This window comes from Hyperolius riggenbachi, chromosome 8 (assembly GCF_040937935.1).
Source record: "Hyperolius riggenbachi isolate aHypRig1 chromosome 8, aHypRig1.pri, whole genome shotgun sequence".
NCBI lineage: Eukaryota > Metazoa > Chordata > Amphibia > Anura > Hyperoliidae > Hyperolius > Hyperolius riggenbachi.
The window spans coordinates 278,805,300-278,831,541 of record NC_090653.1 but is presented as its reverse complement, the minus strand read 5'-3'; the positions used below and the strand labels follow the sequence as shown (position 1 = coordinate 278,831,541).

Below are 26,242 nucleotides of genomic sequence, written 5' to 3'. Positions count from 1 at the left end.
CAACAAAGGGAGCCAACAAATAAAAACAAATTTTAAAAAAAAAATCACTCAAAAAACTCTACAATGACTCTTCCACGCACTACATTGCCAGCCTCATCTGGCTCCTCCTCCTCATCTGGCTCCTCGTCCTCAAAGTCATCGGATTGCACTGATAAGGGTGTGTGTGGAAGCCTGTAGCCAGGGAGGTTTTGCTTAATGCAAATGTTATGTAACACACAGCAGGCCACTATAATGTCAATGACCTTCTGTGGTTTGTATAACAACGCACCTCCACTGTTGTCAATGCAGCGGAAACGCGTTTTTAAGTGCCCAAAACAACGCTCTATAACAGAACGGGTACGCACATGTGCTCTGTTATAGGCCTCTTCCGCATTATTGCTTGGATGGCCAAGAGGTGTCAGAAGCCAGGGCAGGCAAGGATATCCTGCATCACCTTGAATATAATACAAAGCAAACAAATTAGTAGGGCAACATTACACATACCGATATATATCTGACAAATGCAAAACTCCCCAAACAAAAACAAAAAAAATAAGGATCAACTTACCAAGCAACCAGCCGCCTTCACGATAAAACGCATGAAAAAAATTAAAAAGGGCAGATTCACGCAAAATATGGGCATCATGACACGAACCAGGGAATTTAGCGACAACAGAGAATATTTCCATGTCAGGGCCACACACTACTTGGACATTCAACGAATGGCCAAGCTTCCGGTTCCGATACATGTATTCATCAGCACTTGGAGGAACAAGTGCAACATGGGTGCAGTCAATGGCCCCGATGACATTGGGCATTTGGGCAAGATGGTAAAATGCCACTTTGACTGCATCCCATTGGGCACGGGACCGAGGAAAGTGGATAAACTCTCTGCTTATCCGCCGCATGCCTATCAGGAACTGGGATATAATCCTGCTCATGGTGGACTGGGACACCCCACAGGCAAAGCCACCCAGCCGTTGAAAGCTCCCATTGGCCAGGAACTGCAGGCAGGCAAACAACTTAGTTTGCCCACTCACAGCATGACTTCGAGATGTTAATGGCCTGAGATAGGTCTCCAAACGAGCATACAGCTCATCAAAGGCTGCCCTGTTCAGCCTTGTCAGCCTCAGCAGTTCTCTGTCTGAAAGCAACGCAACATCAATGCGTTCCGGGATGAGACGTGGAATCCGTCTCCTGCGCAGATTATAGCGGCTCATGCGGTCAACAGCCCGAGCCTCGCTCAACCAACTAGCATAAGGCTCCATCTGCAAATGAAATTGGAAAGGAAATAACAATAACAACTTTGTACTAAGTAACACTGCACATACAGGACATTTTTGACCTACCAAGGCTCAAGGCATTCACACTAGCAGGGGCCCATGAGCAGAGGGACCCCTCAGGACATCATAGTCAACTCACTGCAAATCAGCATAAAAAGACACATTCATTCCAGTGTTGCCAACTCATCCCTTTAATTAGTGACACATATGAATTATACAGGTTTTGGGGCTAGGTAGATGCAGTTAAGGCAATGATTCTGTGCAAATAGCCCCCGAACCTGTATAACTTAGAGTCAACTCACTGCAAATCAGCATAAAAAGACACATTCATTCACATTGACCACCTTGAAAAAAAATGGAAGGCACAACATCAAACAGCACTTACTTGCTCAATCACAAAATGATTCCTCACTGAATCCTCTCCTCATAAGCCAAACTTATAAAGGCCAAAAACACCTGTTAGATGTTAACTACATAATTGTATTAACATCATTAATTGATTGGGCATGCGCGGCGCCTACTGCCCATCGCGCGTAGTAGCAATGGCGCGCGCGCGCGCACCGCCGAACGCGCGAAGTCAACGCTGAAACAGATGTGATTTTATTTCTAAGTTCACTTCGCGTGATGTGGACGCAGTACGCGCGATCGGAGGCATGTTCACGCGGAAGCATCTGCTTCGCGTGAAGCGCCGCGTTTGCGCGCGGAGCGAGGTGCGGTTCGCGCGCACGCCGGTACGCCCAAACTTTGCGCGCGAGGCCTCCTTTATCATGCCTAAAATGACTTTAGGCGTGAAGAGGGCCTTTTCACCATGGTGCTAACACTTTGCACTGCTTGGTGAATCGAGCCCCTGGTGTGCAGAAAACGCATACAGAAAACTGACAGACGTGTGCTCCCAGCTTCAGCTTATTACACTCACTCTGTCCACCGCTGATCCACCGCTGATGTAGCAGAACTGGCTCTGCAGACTTCTCCAGCATCACTACAGTTCACAGCACTTGGGAAGGGTTTGAGAGGTTGGAGGCCTGGCACTGTACAGAAGAGCCTGCTGCACACTAAATACCGACTGTCTACAAATCTTTGTCTACAAAACTTTGTTATCAGTGGCTGACCAGATGCAGTCACAAGAACAATTGTGCAGAGAGCAGAAAGCTTTTCTCTCCTTGCCCTTAGTTGTCAGTCTCTCAGGACGGGCCCCCTGTGGCTTCTGCCCAACGGATCCCTCCCCCGTGGCTCCCTCCCTTGCAGGGTCTATTGTTACGCCCCTGGTAACTACAAAGAAAAAAACAGGAATCAGAAAAATGGACAACCAGTCTTGTGCTTGGTCTAAGGCTGCTTTCACAGTGGGATGTTACAGGCGCACGTTAGAGCAGCCTGTAACGCAGCTCACCGCACAGTAATGAAAAATCAATGGGCTGTTCACAGTGCCCACGTTGCTTTACATTGTAACACTTCACGTTATTTTAAAGTGCTGCATGCCGTGCGTTCACCATGGCTATGCCACGTTAGACTGTTTGCACATGCTCAGTAGTATTGAAGGAGGAGGACTCCCCCTCCTCCTCCTCGGCCAGGCACATGGCTAATTAATATTCACTGCACGGTGTGACGTGTGCAGTGTTTACTTCCTGGAGTGGCCACTCTGTGCGGCGATTGGCTGGCGGGACCACGTGATGCCGCATGCGTCCAAGAGTACGCATCACAGCATCACAGGACGTGTGAAGAGCCTCTCAATGCGGCTCAATGTAACGTCCAGCTACAACCCCACTATGCGTTGCGTTAGAGGCACGTTATGCGACCCTAACGTAGCACCTAACGTAGCACCTCTTGGGGCTCGATTCACAAAGCGGGGCTAACCCAGTTAGAGACTTTAGGCATGATAACCATTGCACCATGCTGGTGAAAAGCCAGTTTAGGCGTGATACGTTTAGGTGTGATAAGTTTAGGTGTGATAAGTTTAGGCATGCTAAGTTTAGATAAGTGTAGATAGCGTGCAAAGTCCCGCACGCAAAGCAGCGCCATTAAACTCTATGCAAAGTGCACCAGACTTTGCTAGCGCAAAACTTTTGATCAGCTGTGCACTGCGGTGCTAACCCAGTTGGTGCTTAAACTTATCGGGCTCGATTCACCAAGCGGTGCAAAGTGTTAGCACCGTGGTGAAAAGGCCCTTATCACGCCTAAAGTCACTTTAGGCATGATAAGAAGAAACTCGCGCGAAGTTGCCGCGCGTACGCGCGTAAGTGCGCGCGCAACACCCGACGCTTCGCGCGAAGCTCCCATTAAGCCCTATGGGACTTTGCGCGCGCTCTCACGCGCGTACGCGCGAACGCGCTTACGCGCGGTAACTTCGCGCGAAGAGCAGGAAAAATCGGTGATAACTCAGTGGTGAAAAGGTCATCACGCCTAAAGTCTTTGGGTTATCACCGCTTTGGGCTTGATTCACAAAGCGGTGCTAACAGTTAGCACGCTGGTGAAAAGCCCTTTATCATGCCTAAACTCAGTTTAGGCATGATAAGTTTAGGTGTGATAAGTTTAGGTGTGATAAGTTTAGGCATGATAAGTTTAGGTGTGATAAGTTTAGGCATGCTAAGTTTAAGCGCCAACTGCGTTAGCACCGCAGTGCACAGCTGATCAAAAGTTTTACGCTAGCAAAGACTGGTGCACTTTGTATAAAGTTTAATGGCGCTGCTTTGCGTGCGGGACTTTGCAAGCGATCTAAACTTATCTAAACTTAGCATGCCTAAACTTATCACGCCTAAACTGGCTTTTCACCAGCATGGTGCAATGGTTATCATGCCTAAAGTCTTTTAGGCATGCTAACTGGGTTAGCACCGCTTTGTGAATCGAGCCCTTTGTGAATCAAGGCCCTCATGCCTAAACTTATCACACCTAGGGCTCGATTCACAAAGCGGTGCAAAGTGTTAGCACCATGGTGAAAAGGCCCTTATCACGCCTAAAGTCACTTTAGGCATGATAAGAAGAAACTCGCGCGAAGTTGCCGCGCGTACGCGCGTACGCGCGTACGCGCGTAAGTGCGCGCGCAACGCCCGCCGCTTCGCGCGAAGCTCCCATTAAGCTCTATGGGACTTTGCGCGCGCTCTTAAGCGCGTACGCGCGAACGCGCTTACGCGCGGTAACTTCGCGCGAAGAGCAGGAAAAATCGGTGATAACTCAGTGGTGAAAAGGTCATCACGCCTAAAGTCTTTTAGGCGTGATAACTGGGTTATCACCGCTTTGTGAATCGAGGCCCTAAACTTATCATGCCTAAACTTATCATGCCTAAACTGAGTTTAGGGGCTTTTCACCAGCGTGCTAACTGCTAGCACCGCTTTGTGAATCAGGCCCTTGGTGTGTGAGTAGCCTAAAATTAGAATTTTTCTTTAAAAAATTCTGCGTTCTCTGATTGGTGCTTCCGAGTTCTGTGGTTGGGCTAAAATGACTGAGTTGCGGTAAATCGGATTACTGCGGAATTTGGATTTCCATTTTCTGATTTCCTTTTTCCTATTTCTGGATTCTGAACGGAATCCCGACACCTAAGTGAAAAGTCCTGCAAGCCTTATCAGGTGGGACTGTAAGAATTAGAATGTATCTATAATCTATAATCGTGGAATGTAGATTTTGGGTATATTTGTTTGGAAGTCTTGAAATCCAGCCTACACTTTCACTATGGTTCAGAAGTTGTTTGTGGGTTGATTTCTGCAGAATATAGAGAAATCTTCCACACCTTAATTATCTTTTGATTATACTTTGAACCGTCCAAGTTCTAGCAGTTTATGATTATGATAAGAGTTAATAAATTAATGAGTTATGTATTTTCCATGAGTGTGTATTGGCTATTGAAATAGGAGCTGATATTATGTAATGCTCTAAGGTAAACGCATACTTTATATCAGGAATCAGATATTGATGAATAATAGCGAGACCTTTGTATTAATATGCAAGGAGGTCCATTGCTACTGTGAGGCTGGTGCACACTTAGGAGTACGGGAAACGTTGTGTTTTTATGCATACGCTTTTGTGCATTTGTATTGCGTTTTTCATGCATTTTCTATGCGTTTTCTATGCATTTGCATTTTTTTTTGTTCCTGCGCGTGCAGTTTTTTTTTTTGCATATTGAGTGCATTTTAATGCGTTTGCAATTTGCATATGCATTTTGCATATTGTATTCTATTGCGTTTTTACGCAAATCACTAGGTAGTCAACAGAAAGTGGTAATACATCAGAAAACATAGTTTAAAAAAAAAAAAAACAACGCATTTAAAAATGCATGAAAAACGCCTACAAAACGCATTACATTGCATCACTATTGACTTTCATTATGTGCGTTTTTTGATGCGTTTTTGAAAAATATGCAACAAAACCAGGGTTTTTAAAAATGCAAATGTCAAAACGCATACACATGCATTTTTTGATGCGGCCCATTGACTAACATTACATGCATAAACGCTGCATTTTCCGCAACGCTAGCGTTTCTGCTTAGTGTGTTCCCTGCCTGATACTTTGGAATACATTGCTGAATACACATATGTCAGCATACACCTGTCCATGTGCTGCTGCTGACTAAGAGGATAATTTAACTACACCTGAAGTGAACGGGATATGGAGGCTGCCATATTTGTTTCCTTTTAAACAATACCAGTTGCCTGGCAGCCCTGCTGATCTATTTGCCTGCAGCGGGGTCTGAATCACACCAGGAACAAGCATGCAGCTAATCTTGTCAGATCTGACAATAATGCCAGAGACACCTGATCTGCAGCATGCTAGTATGGGTAAAAGTATAAGAGGCAGAGGATCAGCAGGGCTGCCAGGCAACTGGTATTGTTTAAAAAGAAATAAATATGGCAGCCTCTGTATGCCTCTCACTACAGTTGTCCTTTTAAATCCTTATAAGCAAAACCAGTTGCCTGGCTCTCCTGTGGTTCTCTTTGGCTGCAGTAGTGGCTGAATCACACACCTGATAAAAGCATGCAGCTAATCCAGTCTGACTTCAGTCAGAGCACCTGATCTGCATGCTTGTTCAGGATCTATGGCTAAAGAGGCAGAAGCTCAGCAGGACAGCCAGGCAATATGCATTGTTTAAAAGGAAATAGATATGGCAGCCTCCACATCCCTCTCAGTTCACGGAGGTGCTATGAAGGTTGCAGCCAGGAAGGAAATTTCAGACTATACCCTCTGACGAAGGGATTCTCCCGAAACAGCGCTGTCAGGGTATAATTCTCCCCTATGGGTCTGCATTACATCCCGACTGGACTACTGCAATGCTCTCTACACTGGCCTTCCAAAAAAGGACTTGTACCGCCTACAGCTGATACAGAATACTGCTGCCAGACTGCTAACCAACCCCGTCACTGCCACATAACGCCAGTCCTGCACTCCCTTCACTGGCTACCTATAGAATGGAGGGTCCTATTTAGGGATGGGACGAATCCACAATTTCTTCGAATCCGAATCCGGATCCGAATCTAAAAAGGTTCTCGAATATCTCGAACCTTTCGAATCCCGAATCTAACGAATCCTGCACATACGAATTGTGCGATCCGTGGTATAGTTGCCCGCAGTATAGGTAGCGAGGTAAAGGTGCCTTCAGTATAGCTAGCTAGGTATGGGTGCCTTCAATATTGGTAGCTTTCAGTATAGGTAGCAAGGTATATGGGCCTTCAGTATAGGTAGAAAGGTATAAGGGCCTTCAGTATAGGTAGCAGGGTATATAGGCCTTCAGTATAGGTAGCAGGGTATATGTCCCTTTAGTATAGGTAGCAGGGTATATGTGCCTTCAGTATAGGTAGCAGGGTATATGGGCCTTCAGTATAGGTAGCAGGGTATAGGGGCCTTCAGTATAGATAGCAGGGTATATGTGCCTTCAGTATAGGTAGCAGGGTATATAGGCCTTCAGTATAGGTAGCAAGGTATATGTGCCTTCAGTATAGGTAGCAGGGTATATGGGCCTTCAGTATAGGTAGCAGGGTATATGGGCCTTCAGTATAGGTAGCAGGGTATATGGGCCTTCAGTATAGGTAGCAGGGTATATGGGCCTTCAGTATAGGTAGCAGGGTATATGGGCCTTCAGTATAGGTAGCAGGGTATATAGGCCTTCAGTATAGGTAGCAGGGTATAGGGGCCTTCAGTATAGGTAGCAGGGTATATGGGCCTTCAGTATAGGTAGCAGGGTATATAGAGGCCTTAAGTATAGGTAGGTATGTAGGTAGGTATAGGGGCCTTTAGGTAGGTAAAGGGACCTTCAGTATAGGTAGCAGGGTATAGGGCCTTCAGTATAGGTAACAGGGTATATAGAGGCCTTAAGTATAGGTAGGTATGTAGGTAGGTATAGGGGCCTTTAGGTAGGTAAAGGGACCTTCAGTATAGGTAGCAGGGTATAGGGCCTTAAGTATAGGTAGGTATGTAGGTAGGTAGGTAGGGGGCCTTTAGGTAGGTAGGTAGGTACGTATAGGGGGCCTTTAGGTAGGTATAGTGGCCTGTAGGTAGGTAGGTAAGTATAGTGGCCGGTAGGTAGGTAGGTATAGTGTCCTGTAGGTAGGTAGTTAAAGGGACCTTCAGTATATGTAGCAGGGTATAGGGCCTTAAGTATAGGTAGGTATGTAGGTAGGTAGGTATAGGGGCCTTTAGGTAGGTAGGTAGGTAGGTAAGTATAGGGGCCTTTAGGTAGGTAGGTAGGTATAGGGGCCTTTAGGTAGGTAGGTAGGTAGGTAGGTAGGTACGTATAGGGGGCCTTTAGGTAGGTATAGTGGCCTGTAGGTAGGTAGGTAGGTATAGTGGCCGGTAGGTAGGTAGGTATAGTGTCCTGTAGGTAGGTAGGTAGTTAAAGGGACCTTCAGTATAGGTAGCAGGGTATAAGGCCTTAAGTATAGGTAGGTATGTAGGTATAGGGGCCTTTAGGTAGGTAGGTATAGGGGCCTTTAGGTAGGTAGGCACGTATAGGGGGCCTTTAGGTAGGTAGGTAGGTAGGTATAGAGGCCTTTAGGTAGGTATAGGGGCCTTTAGGTAGGTAGGTACATATAGGGGGCCTTTAGGTAGGTATAGGGGCCTGTAGGTAGGTAGGTAGGTATAGTGGTAGGTAGGTAGTATAGGGGGCCTTTAGGTAGGTATAGGGGCCTGTAGGTAGGTAGGTATAGTGCCCGGTAGGTAGGTAGGTACGTATAGGGGGCCTTTAGGTAGGTATAGTGGCAGGTAGGTAGGTAAAGTGGTAGGTAGGTAGGTAGGTGTCGCTCCCCCCCCCCGTGCCTCCTCCGCTCACCCCCATGGCCTCCTCCGTCCCCCGTGCCTCCTCGCTCACCCCTGCATAAGTATCAACTCACATGTCCAGTGGAGCGCAGACAGAGCGGCAGACCTCGTCCTTACTTCTCGGTTCCCTCTAGTGGCCGGACCGGCTTTTACTGATGACGTCATTGTAAAAGCCGTCACTAGAGGGAACCAGGAAGTCAGCGAGAGGTCTGCCGCTCTGTCTGCGCTCCACTGGACGGGTGAGTTGATACAAAGTATGCGGGCGACCGGGCGGAGGAGGCGCGGGGCGGTCGGAGGAGGCGCGGGTCGGAGGAGGACGAGTGCGAGCGGCGGATGCGCGGCGATGCAGCGTCGGGATTCGGCGGATTCGTAAAGTGGAAAATGGCGTCGGGATTCGAATCCACGAATCTCGAATATTTCCCAATATTCGAGGGATTCGTGGATTCGCCGGATTCGTCGTCCCATCTCTAGTCCTATTCAAGATCGGCCTACTGACATTTAAATCCCTAAATAATCTGGGCCCTGGATACATGAAAGATATGTTGCAGCTGCGTAGCAATCCCCGCATTCTCAGATCAACAGGTTCTAATAATCTAGTCATACCCAGAGTCCACTTGGAAACTTTTGGTCCCAGAGCATCTGTCCTGCTGCCCCTACGTTTTGGAACTCCTTACCTCAACAGATCAGGACAGCTCCATCCCTGGACATGTTTAAATCCAGACTGAAAACCCACCTGTTCAGTTTGGCATTTTCAGAAATATAACTTTTGTTGTGTGAATACTTCATCCTACTAATTACTGAATCTGAGAGAGCCTAAGCGCTTTGAGTCCTATGGAAGAAAAGTGCTATAGAAATGTTATTGTATTGTATTTATGTAGCTTTCATGCTGTTTGATGTATACATGCATTGATCTGACCACTATATTGTTTGTTATTGTATTCTGCTGTCATGGATTTCTTTGAATACATAATTTTTGCCCTTAACTCTTGCTGATATGTGAGTTAATTTTTATTACTTGGAGCTATGAAGGCTGCCATATGTATTTCCTTTAAGCAATACCAGTTGCCTGGCTGTCCTGCTGATTCTCTGCCTGTAATACTTTTAGCCATAGCCCCTGAACAAGCATACTGCAGATCAGGCATTTATGACTGAAGTCAGAATGGATTAGCTGTATGCTTGTATCAGGTGTGTGATTCAGACACCACTGCATCCAGAGAGACCAGCAGGACTGTCGGGTAACTGGAATTGTTTAAAAGGATTTAAATAGGGCAGCCCCCATACCTCTCTCAGTTTAGGTGTAGTTTAATTGTCCTCTTAGTCTGCAGCACCACATGTCAGCTATGACGAGATTAGCCACATGCTTGTTTCTGGTGGTATTAATACACTATTGTAGCCAGTAGATCAGCAAGGCTGCCAGGCAACTGGTATTGTTTAAAACAAAATAAATATTGCAGCCTTTATACCCCGCTCACTTCCGTTGTTCTTTAATATGATCAAAGACTGAGATTATCTTAATGATTGATTTCCCATTAAAACCTATGATGGGACAAACAGAGTTGTAAAGTAATTAATTGCAGGGTAAGCTGAAAAAACTTCTATCTCTGTTCCTATGTTGGGCTACCAGAACTATAAATTTCCCTCTCACTCAGCACAATAAAGTCTGTTGGACGGACGGCACAGTGTAGAGGGAGCAGCTGTGACCAGTGATGAAGATGTGGACCATACCATTGATGCTCCTGATGGCCTTTCTCAGTGATGCTGAGGACTCGTCATGTCGTGGTAAGTGTCTCAAACTTTTGTTCAAGTTTTAAAAATATTAGTTTCCTCATGCCTATTGACTACACATTTTTATAGAAATATTTGGTGGAGGCAGAAATGCCCTTTAAACAGTCTGACAACCAGGGGAAGCTTTCAAGGAGGTGAGATGGTTCCCCAAAGGGATGCTCATCCGGATTCCGGATATCCGGGTAACCCGGATATCCGACCATTTTTCAGCTATCCGACCGGATTCGGATTCCGGATACCTGGGCCCAAATCCGGATAGCTATCTGCGGATAGTTGGCTGGCAATGCGGATATCCGCAGATATTCACAGAAATCCTACTATTGAGATACTGTATGATGTCCAGTACGTCATTGAGCCAATCAGAGGGCTCCCAGCAGAAGCCCTAGCAACCAATCACAATGGGGAACACTGGCCAGCCCATCCTGACCTCATTGAGACAATCAGAGGGCTCCCAGCCTAAGCTCAGGCACCCAATCACAGAAGGGAACCCTGGCCAGCCCCCCTGTGGGTGCCATGATGAGAAATCTCATCCTGTGTGAATGCTCAGTCACTGAGAGACATGCTGCAGTGCTGCTGGCCTAGCAGTGCTTACACAGTGATAAACCTAAAGCTGTTCAGTGATTAACACCTTCACTATCACTACACTATTGTTAAATTGTTAATTGGCTTGATTTCCTTGAGTGACATTCAGAGTGTGTGCAGGAGGGCTGTTGCAGCTGCTATGTGTCTGTGTGTGTGATGTGCAAAGACCAGGCCAGCTGCTGCCTGCGGGCCAGCTATTAGCCTTATGCTAGGTACACACCATACAATTTTCTGTTAGATTCTTCTGTTAGATTTACCTACAACATGGAAAAAAGCTATCTGGCAGGTAAATCTAAGAGAAAATCTAACAGAAAATTGTATGGTGTGTACCTAGCATTAGCTAGCTACAGTATAGGTTAGGTTAGGGATTAGGGAATAGGATTACTGTGTTATTGTGTAGTTAGTACTGTAGTACTGCAGTCAGTGCTAGTAGTTGTTAGAGTAGTAGTACTACTGTTAGCTTACTACAGAACTGCTGTGCTGCTGAGCAGTGCCAGTGTGACCGTTAGTGTCTTCTCCTTTGCTGTCTGACTGTCACTCGGGATGTGGCTCTTGGCATGTGGCCCTTGGCACTTGGCATGTGGCCCTTGGCACTTGGCATGTGGCCCTTGGCACTTGGCACATGGCCCTTGGCACTTTGCATGTGGCACTTGGCACTTGGCACATGGCACGTGGTACTTTGCACGTGGCACTTTGTGCCACCTGCCATGTGCAAAGTGCCACGTTCAAAGTGCATAGTGCAAAGTGCCACGTGCAAAGTGCCACGTGCAAAGTGCCACGTGCAAAGTGCCACGTGCAAAGTGCCAAGAGCAAAGTGCCACATGCCAAGTGCCATGTCCAGCATGCTCCTGGCAGACGTTACACCTGCTGCTGCTGCATTGCCCTGCTCTTGCTGCCTTTGCTGCTCCCACCGCCAGGGTGCCACAGGCCACTGCTGCTGTGCTGATACCACCTATATTTAACCCAAAACACAATTGCTGCATAATTTTTTGGATGTGTCTGGGCTGAAAACGGTCCCAGTTGTGCGGTTGGACTTTGGACACAATGTGGGCTGCACGACCGCTGTCTGGAACCTAGTCTTGATGTTAATTGACAGCCATTTTTTTTTTTTGGGGGGGGGGAGGATTTTAACCACCCTGGCGTTCTATTGATTGCGCCAGGGTGGCTGCGCAGCAGTATTTTTTTTTCTTAAATTATGTAGCTAGCCTAGCGCTAGCTACATGATTCCACCCTCCCTGGGACATCCCTCCCACCCCTCCGATCGCCACCGGCGATCAAGCCCATCCGGAAAACCCGTTCTGAATAGAGTTGGGCCGAACGGTTCGCCGGCGAACGTGGTTCGCGCGAACTTAGGTGGTTCGCGTGCGGGTGTCGCACGCGAACGTTTTGCGGCAAAAGTTCGCAAAAAATCGGTTCGCCCCATAATGCACCTGAGGGTCAACTTTGACCCTCTACATCACAGTCAGCAGGCCCAGTGTAGCCAATTAGGCTACACTAGCCCCTGGAGCCCCACCCCCCCTTATATAAGGCAGGCAGCGGGCGGCCGTTATGGCCACTCGTGTGCCTGCATTAGTGAGAGTAGGGCGAGCTGCTGCAGTCTCTCATAGGGAAAGATTAGTTAGGCTTAACTTCTTCCTGGCTGCATACCTGTTCTGTTCAGTGAGCCCTCAGCCCACTGCATACCTGTACTGTGATCCTGCCACAGCATACCTGTTCAGTGATCCTGCCAGTGCATACCTGTTCATTGATCCTGCCACTGCATACCTGTTCAGTGATCCTGCCAGTGCATACCTGTTCATTGATCCTGCCACTGCATACCTGTTCAGTGATCCTGCCAGTGCATACCTGTTCATTGATCCTGCCACTGCATACCTGTTCAGTGATCCTGCCAGTGCATACCTGTTCATTGATCCTGCCACTGCATACCTGTTCATTGATCCTGCCACTGCATACCTGTTCATTGATCCTGCCACTGCATACCTGTTCAGTGATCCTGCCAGTGCATACCTGTTCATTGATCCTGCCACTGCATACCTGTTCAGTGATCCTGCCACTGCGTACCTGTTCAGTGATCCTGCCACTGCATACCTGTTCATTGATCCTGCCACTGCATACCTGTTCAGTGAACCCGCCACTGCATACCTGTTCTGTTCAGTGAACAGTTTGGTGTGTCAGTGTGAAGCAGTACCTTAATTACACTACCTGATTGATGTATACACATGCAAGATGTTTTAAAGCACTTTAGGCCTGTCATTTAGCATTCAATGTGATTTCTGCCCTTAAAACGCTGCTTTGCGTCAAATCCAGATTTTTCCCGGGGACTTTTGGCATCTATCCCACTCCGCCATGCCCCCCTCCAGGTGTTAGACCCCTTGAAACATCTTTTCCATCACTTTTGTGGCCAGCATAATTTTTTTTTTTTTTCAAAGTTCGCATCCCCATTGAAGTCTATTGCGGTTCGCGAACTTTAACGCGAACCGAACCTTCCACGAAAGTTCGCGAACCCGGTTCGCGAACCTAAAATCGGAGGTTCGGCCCAACTCTAGTTCTGAACGGGATTTCCTTTAGTGCTTCCCCCGTCGCCATGGCGACGAACGGATTGACATCATTGATGTCATGACGTCACAGGGAGTCCCGATCCACCCCTCAGCGCTGCCTGGCACTGATTGGCCAGGCTGCACATAGGGTCTCGGGGGGGAGCGGCCCGGTTACGCAGTGGGTAGCGGCGCATCGGCAGCTAGCGGCGGTGATCGTCCCCAACACGCATCTAGCAAAGTGCTAGCTGCATGTTTAAAAAAAAAAATACGAAAATCGGCCCTCCAGGGCCTGCGGCGGCTATGGATGAGCTGAGCTGTCATTGGCTAGCGGGTGGAGGGAGGCCGGGATTATTATAAAATAAAAAAATAGACTAATTTATTGATTAAAAAAATAAATAAATAAGTAAACATGCAGGCAGGGATCACACCCCACCAACAGAAAGCTCTGTTGGTGGGCAGAAAAGGGGTTGGAATCACTTGTGTGCTGAGTTGTATGGCCCTGCAGGGAGGCTGCAGTGGCCTATTTAGTAAAAAATGGCCTGGTCACTAGGGAGGTTTAAGCCCATGGTCCTTAAAAAGACTCTGTAACAAAATTGTAAGCCTTATTTCTTCTATCCCATAAGTTCCTATAGCTGTTCTAATGTGCTCTGTCTTACTGCAGCCTTTCCTAGTTGCACAGTGGCTGTGTTATCTCTGTTATAGTGTTGTCCGGATCATGAACGATTCGGATCTTTGATCCGAATCTATTTTGTGAGTCGAATCATCCGAATCATCAAAATGAGTGATTCGGATCGCAAAAGGGGCGGGGCCAGGAGCGACACGCCCCCTCTCAGCGGGCAGCGGGGTCCTGGAAGCAGAGCAGAGATGGATCGCTCTGTTGGAGGGGACTCAGGGGAGCCAGCCTTGCACAGGGACAGGTAGAGAGGACATGAGTGCCACTGCCAGATATGTGTAGAGCACACATACTGGCTGAACTGTGCGGCTCATTATAGGCTGTCTCTGTTCCGTAGCTGTGCACAGTGAACACATTGGAAACTTTTGGCTCAGCACAGCTCAGTAACTTTGCAGGCACTGTGATTGCCGGGCAATATGATCCTCCTGCACTCGCTCTAAACAGCTGCACTTATCTTCTGGGAATGCTTTGGGCAATGCTTTCTTTCACTGTGCGACGTTTCCATTCAAGGTATACAGATGAACATGTAGGTGAAATATATGTAAAGCATATGATTGCAGCATGTGGGTATTGTGTGCAAACAAACATTTATGCTCTCTGCTCATCCCTCCTCCCTTCTCTGTCCACTCCCTGCCCTCTGTCCATCTTCTCCCCTTCTCTGCGTGACCACCCCCCTCTCCTTCTCCTGCCCTGCTAGTCATTTCACCCCCCGAATGCTTCCCTTGTAAAATGATACGAGATTCGGATCAAAGATCCGGATCTTTTCAATGATCCGATTCGAATCATCCGGATCATTGAAAAGATCCGAACTTCCCATCTCTACTCTGTTATATGATCTAATCTTCTCTCCTTCAGCTCTGTCGGGTTCAGGCAGTCTTGTTGGAATGTGCTGTGCTGCTTGTGATTGGATAGAAGCTATACACACCCTCTCCAGGCCCCCTGCACACTCTGTATGACTCACATACTGAGCTACTCTCAGCCTATCACTTGCTATGTCTTTTGCTTGTAAACACTTCATAAACTGGCAAGTACAAGCCAGGATTGCAGCAGGGAGTGGCAGAAACAGCACAGAAGGGCCCAGGAGAACATAATGGATAGAATGGTATGCTTTTTATTGTAAGAATTTTACAGTACTGATTCTCTTTAAGTAGTTAAGATGGTGCTGGGTCACTTCTCTTCACACACTACAGTGCCTTATGGTAAATTTGTTCCTGGTTTTCCCTGACACTTTTTTTTAGTGTTCATATTGTGTTGTCACTCATCCTTTGCCTAGTGATCAATTCACTTTTAGTCCAGGACCTGGGTCCATTTGCATCAGAGGAGATTATTCTCCTCTGAATGCAAGCGTGTCAGTCAGAGGGATTCATTGCTTAGTAACAGTGGGACTACCTTTGTTTTGCTGCCTCCACCTCAGGTGTAGTAGGTCATGAGATGCAAGCATTTATGTCCATGTTCTAAATGGTATATTTTGTACCCCTGATTATTCAGTAAAGTTTTGGATTTGATTACATAAGTGGGACAGCCTTTTTTCAGTATTTTCTTTCCGAAGCAGGTAACTTTGGCGCACAGCGCTCAGCGGAGAGCACCTTCATAGCAGCGATGCTATGATGAGCGCCCTGCACAAGACTTATTCTGGGATCCGGCTATCACCAGACCCCAAATGTAATCTCCCTCCAAGTTGCTACAGCTTGGAGGAGGAATAGTATTTAACGCGAGTGAGGAGTTTAGCAGCAGCAGGGAGAGCTGTCATTTGGCTCACCCTGCGCCCAACTCACTGGTGACCGAACAATATGTACACTTTCTTTTTTCTTTGCTCAATTGTACTTATTCTGTTCCCAACCTCACCTTTGTTTAGCAGCTTCTGCACCAGGCTATTGTGGAGATCACAGTCAAAAGCTTTTGCAAACTCCAAGCACTCTACATCTATAGCTTTCCCAAGATCTAAATGTGCATTCGCCATTTCATAAAAGCTGAGCATGCTGGTGAGACCAGATCTGTCTTGTCTTTAGTAATGCCATGCTGATGAGCTGAAATGGATTATTCTGTTTTATAAAATTTGTATAGCATCTCTTAGAATATTTTTAGACAGTTTACAAACAACTGATAAGCTTACAGGTCTATAGATGCATACTAGAGATGTTGCCGCCGGTAGACTTGGGCGCAAGATGCAGCCGGTATGGCTTATTCTGCTGTTGCCCAAGTTCCCGGCCGTGTTAAATACTATTCCCCCTCTAGGCCGCCATGGATGGTGGGGAATGAAATAATTTGGCTTCCAGCAATTGCTGGAGGCCGAATTATAGCGTTTTATAAGCAACTTCAGCTCCATCTTCTGACGGCACTGAAGTTACTTACTATGAGCCCCTGTAGCCATATTTCCAATTACGGTGTATGCTGGCACCAGCTGCGCCCAAGTCTCCTGCACTGGATTGCCAGTGTTTGTTATAGATTCCTGGTTCTGATCTTTTTCCTTTCTTAAAGAGGAACTGTAACGGCAAAACGTCCCCTGGGGGTACTCACCTCGGGTGGGGGAAGCCTCCGGATCCTAATGAGGCTTCCCACGCCGTCCTCCGTCCCTCGGGGGTCTCGCTGTAGCCCTCCGTACAGCCGTGACGTAATATTTACCTTCCTGGCTCCTGCGCAGGCGCTCTGACGGCTGTCGGCTCCGAAGTAGGCGGAAATACCCGATCGCCGTCGGGTCCGCTGTACTGTGCAGGCGCAAGTCTCCGGCGCCTGCGCAGTAGAGCGGACCCGACGGAGATCGGGTATTTCCATCTATTTCCGAGCCGAAAGCAGCCACAGCGCCCCCGCTGGAGCCAGCAAAGGTAAATATTGAATTGACAGTCGGGTCTGTCGCCGGCTGTTCAGAGGGCTGCAGCGAGACCCCCGTGGGACGGAGGACGGCGTGGGAAGCCTCATTAGAATCCGGAGGCTTCCCCCACCCGAGGTGAGTACCCCCCAGGGGATCTTTTTGAAGTTACAGAGTCTCTTTAAACAAAGGAAAAAAGTCAGCTTTATGCCAGTCGTAGGAAACCTGCATGATAGAGAATGACCTGCATGAAACAATCATAGAAAATAAGAGTGGCCTATCAATAACTGAACTCAGATAACTTAAAGGAAAACTAATAATACCCAAGTGTTCTAAAATGATAATATACAAATAATGTCTAAGTAGCTGTTTTAACATTTTCCTACTTTTCATGTTAAATATCAGAGGCAAAAGCTTTAATTCATTGTGTGTAGGATGTTGCTGTATTGGAACAAATCATTCTCAAAAGGGGTGTCTGTTTCAATGCACAGCCAGTTTTTTTTTCATATCAGACTACAGAGTATTTTTCTCTGAAAGCAAAAAAAAATATGAAAAGCTGTGGTGTCGCATACAATTACAAATGTTTACAACAAGTTACATTTTTTCTGCTCTCTGCAGACAGTTCAGTCAGAGACACAGGGCACAGGCAGCTGCAGCTGCCGAAAGCTTTCTCACACACACAGGGTTAAAAGATGCACTGTGAGAGATTCCCCCTCCCCTCATGGTTCACTGGGCCATCAGATTTGGCCAGACTTGCCGTCGCTTAAGAGTGAAAGGAATTTGATACAGTAAACAAAAAGAGATACAATCGGAAATGCGCTCAACAAAGGTACATCTGCATATATAATACTCAGTAATCCATTTAAGGCTAAAAGTCCATTTCACTAGACCCAATTTTTGCTTTCAATCAGGCACAACCAGTCTTTTAATTATACCATAAAAGTCTCCTGTAGGTCTTCAGTATTCTAAGAAACATACTACGCTCACCAGATACTTTGGCTGACCACCTCACAGATCAGCAAATGCACTTAAGTAAGGTTCTCCCTCAGGCATCACCTTCATGCTGTTCCCTGTGTTCCTTCAGTGGTCATATGCAACAGAAGAAAAACACTCCACAGAGCGTAATATTGTCTGCATAAACATAACACCTCCAGTGCACTACATGCAGGGATCCATGACTTCACTGGGATCAACCCACCACCAATTGTAAACAAAGGCCGCCTCTTTCCAGAACCAGCAATATCGCTTGTAATTCCCCAAATCGATCTCTCTTCAAATAGTACCTTTTAAAAACTCAAAAATAGATCTACCAAAGGGTGATAACGTTTTTTTAAAATAATATCAATTAAAAACTACACTCACAATTCTGTTGTAAAAATGCGCATATAAGTAAAACCATGTGGACTCGGCGTTCTCACACTGCACTCCAAGCTCCGCCCCTGTGTCAGGCAATTCTTGTTGAATGAGGTAGAGTGGGAACAACAACCCAGGGCTGTATCATGGGACAAGTCACAAGGGCATCGCCTTAGAGAATTCTGAAGCAAAGCAAGCCTTTAAAATTTCAGGTTCAGCTTGGTCTGCCACAATTACGTTCCAGCTTCCAATTTTGCAAGACTGATTACTTTTTTACAATGTTTGTTACATTCTTTATATTTATTTAATGCAGATGCAGTCCCCTTTTGCTTTAGCAATATAAACCAAAAAATGGGTAAGCACCATCAACCCCATGGCCTTTGTTTTTAGTGTTTTTATTATATTGCTATTTTGAATAAAGATGAATTTGCATTGATTTGTATGGAGTGGTGCGGTTTTTGCAGGGAACATCTTGTCTTGTTTGTGGCCCTTTTGCTTTAGGCCATGAAAAGCATTCCTTACACTTAATCATGTCAAAAAAGGGATTATTTAACCCTGCTGGCCTTTTTCTAGATCTAGAATTGTTATTCCTATATATACATTTTGCAATAGTCATCGCAAAAAAATTTTTTTAAATGTAAAATACATGTAAACACATACAAATTATAAGTGTGTTTCTTCCAGAGTAAAATGAACTATAAACGACTCTCCAATGTTGCTGTCACTTACAGTAGTTAGTGGAAATCTGACGGAACTGAAAGATTTTGACTAGTCCAACTCTTCACGGGAGTTTCTCAGAATGTAATTTATTCTTTACAAAAGCACCCCCTGGAAATTATCTATACAAAGATGCAGGCCACCCCCCTATCTGTTGCACGCCATTTTGGCAGTTGGACCGAGCAACTGCCATGCACTGAGGGCCCGTTCACACTTAGAACCGCAGAACGCCGGCGATAAGCGACGGCGTTTTGCGGGAGTGATTTTCCCACGATTAGCGCAGAAAAATCACTGGACACTGCGGCGGTTTTGGAGCGATCGTGATTAGCGTGCTGTGCACGCTAATCACGATCGCTAATCGCGGGACGCTCGTCGCCGGCAAACCGCAGCATGCAGTGCGGTTGCGGTTATCACTAACCGCAACCGCGGCAGTGAGAACACTGCCACTCGCTACATTGTGTAGAACCGCTGGCGGTTTGCCGTGAGCGGGAATCGCGCAATTCCCGCTCAGGTGAGAACAGGCCCTAAGTGCTTTTGAAAATTATTTTTAAAGAAACTAAGAATCCCACATGAGGGGATGGGCTAGTCCAAAACCCGTCAGTTCTGTCAGATTTCTACTACCTGCTGTAAGTGACAGCAACATAAGAGAAAAATAATTTATAGCACATTTTACTCTGTGAAAAATGCATGTACTTTTTTGGGGGTATTTGATGTAGTTAATTTTTTTTGAATTTTTCGCAGTAGTGGTCCTTTAACCTCTTGACGACCAGCTAACGCCGATTGGCGTAAACTGGTCGTCTGCGGGTTACCATGGAAACTTTCCATGTCAGTTCACGGAGGGTGTCTCCGTGAACAGCCGGAGAGCCGCCGATAGCGGCTCGCCGGCAAAATGTAAACAGGCGGGGAAGAAATCCCCGCTGTTTACATGATACGGCGCTGCTGCGCAGCAGCGCCGTAAGTCAGATCGGCGATCCCCGGCCTCTGATTGGCCGGGGATCGCCGGCATATGATAGGCTGAAGCCTATCCCACAATGCGCAAGATGGATATCCGTCCTGCGCAGCCCAGGAAGGGAGAGGGAGGTAAGGGGAGGAAGGGAGCGCACAAAACGCTGCGGAGGGGGGCTTTGAGGAGCCCCCTCCCCGCTACCCACTAATGGCCGACGGCGATCAGACCCCCCCAGCAGGACATCCCCCTAGTGGGGAAAAAAGGGGGGTAGTCTGATCGCCCTGCTGCACTGCTGATCGGTGCTGCGGACTGTAGAGCCCACGCAGCACCGATCAGTGAAAATTCCCCTGGTCGGCAAGTGGTTAAAAATCTGATTGAAAGTTAGCCATTTGCTTTCAGTGTCCTTGTCTGCAATTGACTATCCAGGTCTACCAGACTTAGTGAGTCTCCAAGAATCTTAAAGTTGGCTTTTCAAAAATTCATAGTTTTATGTGTCCCCCTCCTTACATCTGTTATGTTGCAGGTCAAATGTTACCATATTATGTCACTGTTTCCCAAATGTTCTAGAACTTGCTAATTGGATATACGGTAGTATCTGGTCCATTTGAAATGACCAAATCAAGCAGAGCATCTTCCCGGCTTGTTTGGTTACCATTTGTGTCACGTATCGGCCTTGTAATGCAGATAAAAATCTGTCACTTTTTCTAGGGCAAAGTGCTTCAATATCTCAGTTGATGTCTGGATAACTGAAATCACCCATAACTATGACCCTATGACCCCATGTCTGCTTGCAGTTTGTTGAATCTGTTGCAGTAATTGTATTTCTCCCATGCCGTTTACGTGTGGAGGTTTATAACAGACACTAATAAGCAATTGACAATCCTTGCTTCATACACACTTACCAATATAGATTCCACGACGTCACAGTCTTCAGCCAAGTCTTCCTTCATAACTGGTCCAGTTAAACTGGAGACAAGGAGTAATTAACAAATACACAGCCCCTCCCCCCTTCCTTTTTATTTGGTCTGTCTTTCCTAAGGACAGTGTAACCCTCAAAGTTTACTGATAGCACTAATGGAAATGGCCACTGCTGTTTCCATTAGTTATACTGTACCCTGTGTGTTGTGATCCATTAGGGATTGCGATTGCAATTGAGCAACTATACTCAGTATAGTAGAGCTCAATCGCATCCAAAATGCGGCAGGATGGCGAATGTGCTCAGGACATGAGTCTGCTGCCATCCACTCCCATAAATCCAGCAGACCTAGTGTAAAATGGACCTTATCAGTGGTGGGCAGAAGTTACGCCTATGCATAAATTACACATCGTAATTGGCAATTACACATCATAATTGTATAGCTTAACCACCCTGGCGTTCTATTAAGATCGCCAGGGCGGCTGCGGGAGGGTTTTTTTTCAATTAAAAAAAAACTATTTCATGCAGCCAACTGAAAGTTGGCTGCATGAAAGCCCACTAGAGGGCGCTCCGGATGCGTTCTTCTGATCGCCTCCGGCGGCCAGAAGTAACACGGAAGGCCGCAATGAGCAGCCTTCCGTGTTTTGCTTACCTCGTCGCCATGGCGATGAGCGGAGTGACGTCATGGACGTCAGCCGACGTCCTGACGTCAGCCGCCTCTGATCCAGCCCTTAGCGCTGGCCGGAACTTTTTGTTCCGGCTACGCTGGGCTCAGGCGGCTGGGGGGACCCTCTTTCGCCGCGCTGCGGCGGCGATCAGGCAGCACACGCGGCTGGCAAAGTGCCGGCTGTGTGTGCTGCTTTTTATTTGATGAAAATCGCTCCAGCAGGGCCTGAGCGGCAGCCTCCGGCGGTGATGGACGAGCTGAGCTTGTCCAGACCGCTCAGCTGGTTAATTTGCAAATTACGGGTAATAAACTTTGTGTAATAACACTATTGCAAAACATAATTACGCCTGTGCGCGTAATTTTTATGTGTTTTGCGTAATTACGTTGCCGTAATTTCATAAGCAAATAATTCAACCTTATCCATGTTTGTTTTATATCTTGAAACCTTAATTTATAATGTCTTCTTTTTTATTTATTTTTTAACCCACAATGTTACTCTTTTCTCAGAGGTGAATATTAATGGAGTGGAGTGTTCAGAACAGCTCACCTTCCTCAGAGGATGTCCCGGCAGTGCTGGACCTCCTGGGCAGAAAGGAGATGTTGGAGCTCCTGGTGAGAAAGGTAAGTCTAATTGGTCACACTATATCTGGCATTATCCATGTGAAACTACTGTCCCATTAGCCACACTCATAGGGCTTGATTCACAAAAGGGTGATAACTCAGTTATCACGCCTAAAAGCTTTGCACGTGCAAACTAGGGTGCTAAGTAGTTCGCATGTGCTAACCACGGTGCTAAGTAGTTTGCACGTGCAAACTACTTAGCACCCTAGTTAGCATGTGCAAAGCATGTTAGCACGTGCAAAGTGGATTTTCACTGGCGTGCTAACACTTTGCACCCTTTTGTGAATCAAGCCCATAGTCTTCTGGTTACAACCACTTCCTTTTTTGAAATAAATAAATAAAAATAGTTGTTTATCTTTCTCCAATGTTCCTTTACCGTTCCCTTCTTTAAAAATACTTGCATTGTAACAGTATTATTTATATTAACTTTTTTAATAGGAGAAAAGGGTTCTCCTTGAAAACCTGGGAAGGTAGCACGACCCACCAGGACAAAAAGTCAATTGAAAATTGATATCATGCAAATAATTCAATCAGGTCTAATGTACAATTTAATAGGCCTCATATTCCATGTGGAGAGCTCAATTTACAGCAGGGTATGAAGCATCTTTCTCCCCCAAATTAGACATCATTGGGAAAGTCTATTTTTGTTATTGTAGCCTAAGCTTATTCAATGTTTACCTGCAGGCCTGGATTTAGATCACAAGAGCCTATAGGCATAGATGTCCTGGCACCCTGGACTTCGCCCTCCATGAACTTACAAACGCCCCACCTAACCACACCACAAGTGCACTGGCTGTCCAAGCTGTCACTTCGCCGTCACTTACCTTGCCTGTCATAGGTACCTACAGGTGTCCCATAGCATTAGGTAGCCAGAGGTACCCTCAGCATTCAGAAGTTAATGGTGCGCCCCCCCCCCCCCCCCCCACCTACAAAGACTTTCTGGCCACAAAAGTGATTACAAAGTTGTTTCAAGGGGTCTAACACCTGGACTGTGGCATGCCAGAGGGGGATTCATGCCAAAAGTCTCACCAAACATTACGGAGTTGACGCAAAGTCGGGTTTTAAAGCCTAATGGGCAGAAATCACATTATGCACAGCTCTGGGTGTCAGTGGGCTGTGGAGTGTCTCGCACACAGAGAAATGCAATAGTACTATCAGAATACAGTGAAATAATAATGCAGTGGTTCTGTGCCTACAACTTAATGAGGCAACAGCAGTAGTGAGCACACAGCTCTGGGTGTCAGTGGGCTGTGGAGTGTCACACACAAAACAAACACAGAAGACCGATGTGCTAGCTCAAAAGGCCTGTTTTAGGATGCTTTCACAGCAAATGAGGATGAGGAACAAGAACACAGACCTAGCTAATGCTTTCCCTAGCTATCTGCAGCAAGTCTGACCCTGCTCTCACTAACAGTCAGCAGCCAGTAGAGAATTGTTCCAGTGTGGCCACCGCAACTGCTTTTTGATAGGGTGGTGGGGGGTCCAGGAAGGGGTTCTAGCTGATTGGAGCTGATTGGCTGCCATGTGTCTGGTGACTGTGAGGTAAGGGGGTCAAAGTTTAGCTCAATGATAATGTATAGGGTGCAAATTGAGATTGAGATGGGGAGAAAACACCACCAAATGCCAAAAGAAAGCCCAGCAAAAGGCTGTTCTTCCTGAGTCAACTGAAAAGGTTTGGTATGCCCCAAGAGCTGATGACATGCTTCTACATGGCTACAATCGAGTCTATCCTCTGCTCCTCTATCATTGAATGGTATGCAGGCACTACCGCAAGCGACAAGTACAAACCTCAAAGAGTGATCAAGGCTGCATAAAGAATCATTGGGTCACCCCTGCCACCTGGACCTCCTTCACGCATCCAGGCTAACAACCAGGGCAAACAGGATTGCACAAGATCCCCGCCACCCCGGCAATCGCCTCTTCAACTGCATGCGCTCAGGCCGCCATTACAGAACTATTCCCACTAAAACTTCCAGGCACAGGAACTAATTTTCCCCCCAAGCTGTGCTCCTTCCCAACTAGTGCCCCTCACTCAACATGTCCTCCTAGCATGGCCCAACGGTCACCTTGCATAACTGTGAAATGCTAATCAGGCCCGTATATCTGCATGTTTGTTTTTATACTGTCTGTGTTTTACGTATTTTTGCACTATGACAGTTTTTTTCTGCTTGTAATTTGCTATGTCCAATGCTGATGTGTACCACAAACAATTCTGGGTGCGGCATCTGCCACACTTAGCAAAATAAATCTGATTCTGAAATCGAGCATGCCAAATGTTTGCTGTTCGCCACGAATGCGAACAGCCGATGTCCGCAGAATACTGCTCCAGGCAAACTGTTTGGGCCATTCCTAAGTGTAAGTAACAATGCCATAGGCAAAACTTAATCTACAGTGAATTTACAGTGAATTTTACATTTTATATGTACTGTAAGTTTTTTTTTATATTTTACATTTTGCGTGACAGTTGTCCTTTAACTCCCATATTAATTTCAGCTGCAGGATATTGAGCTTCATGTAATTCATGTCAACTACTCTGACTTTCAGGGGACACAGGAAGTCTTGGCATGAAGGGGGAGTCGGGAATCCCTGGAATACAAGGTGATTAAAATCTTTGTTACTGTATAAGAAGCTGTTACATGGTGGGCTCATTTGGGAGAGTTGGCCTCCAACTCTTGTCTTCTGTGCCACCCAAGCAACAGTAGGTTTGTTATGGATGTAAAGGGACACTGTTGTAAAAAATATTGTTATTCCCAGGGGCGTAGCAATAGGGGGTGCAGCGGTAGCGACCGCATCGGGGCCCTTGGGGCAGAGGGGCCCCGAAGGGCCCTCCCTCAACTACAGTATTAGCTCTCTATTGGTCCTGTGCTCATAATAATCACTTCTATAGATACTTTGAATATTGGTAATCATTAACAAGCTGTTCCCCATCCCATTCTTGCACCTCTGACACTGTAGTTACCATTGGCAGGTTTTGGTGCGCCGTATCAATTGTTATGTATAGAGTGCTTGAGGGGCCCCATTGTAAGACTTGCATCGGGGCCCACAGCTCCTTAGCTACGCCACTGGTTATTCCTACACCTATCTTTCTCCACTTTTTACAATGTTTGGTATACTGCTCTCCAACTCTCCTAGATCTGTTGACGCCTTTAGATGAATTGTGCATGTGGGAGTGTTGGGAGGAGCATAACCCCATCCAGCTAGGCTAATGTCCCTATACATACACAGGAAGATTTTATCACTGGTTGTCAAGAATAGTTTTAGTTTGCTAGAAGGTGCACATATTTCATTTCCTCTGTTGTAAATAGCTTACCTGGCTTGCCTCAGTTGTGTGTGATCTCTGACTGCTCTGCTTTTGATTATAGTATGGCCGCAATCTATAAAAATATAAGCACCAATTTTGCCAATTGATTTCTGCAGATCAATAATGGCCACTTCGAGGCCGGCTTCAGATTAAGTATTGGCAGCCGTGGTGCGGTGCCCCCCGGGCCGGGACCACACCTCACTGCCAAAAAACAGGCCTTTAGGGATTACCACGTTACTTTGCGCTAATCCCCTTCTAGCCAGGATCTAAACAGGAAGTAATGCTCCCTTTGCACGCACTTCCTCTTTTAAAATTACGGAAATGCGTGGAAACCTATTGGAAAAATTACGCTTCCGCGGGCCACAACAGCAACATTTTTGTAATCCAGAGTCGCCATTGACTTACATGGCTTCTGGTCCGATGTAGATCACCGCAGGTGTGTCCGCGCATTAGATAGGGCACTTCCGGTGCAGCGTATCACAACATAGGTAGTATGAACTACCCCACAGACTTTCATTTGGCTGCAGTGGGGTGCAGTAATCTTACCACACCGTCTCAGTGGGGCCCTGAGGCAGTTTATCATTGAAAAGTTTGGTAAGATGTTAAAAAATCTCTGTGCAAGGGGAGTTGGGCAGGAATGGTGGTGGGTGGTGAGGGGTCAATGGCTCATAGTGCTGAACTGCATTGAGCAATGCAACAATTGCAGTTAAATCAATGCTTAACTCCTTAGATTGCCTGATATTCTTTTTTAACCTTCCTGGCGGTAATGTTCGGGGTAAGCCGAGCAGGAGGTTTTCTCAGGCCCTGCTGGGCCGATTTACTTACTTTTTTTTTTTTGCTGCA

General features: G+C 46.6%; 1 protein-coding gene across 1 annotated transcript in view; it reads left to right on the top strand.

Annotated features, from left to right (window-relative positions):
• The first annotated feature begins 16,313 nt into the window (after nt 1-16,313).
• LOC137527497 (ficolin-1-like) overlaps nt 16,314-26,242 on the top strand; it is a 40,919-nt gene continuing 30,990 nt past the window's right edge. The window contains exons 1-3 of the mRNA XM_068248014.1: nt 16,314-16,320; nt 21,985-22,098; nt 24,643-24,696. Coding sequence (XP_068104115.1) covers nt 16,314-16,320; nt 21,985-22,098; nt 24,643-24,696 — 175 coding nt within the window. The remainder of the gene's footprint in view (nt 16,321-21,984; nt 22,099-24,642; nt 24,697-26,242) is intronic.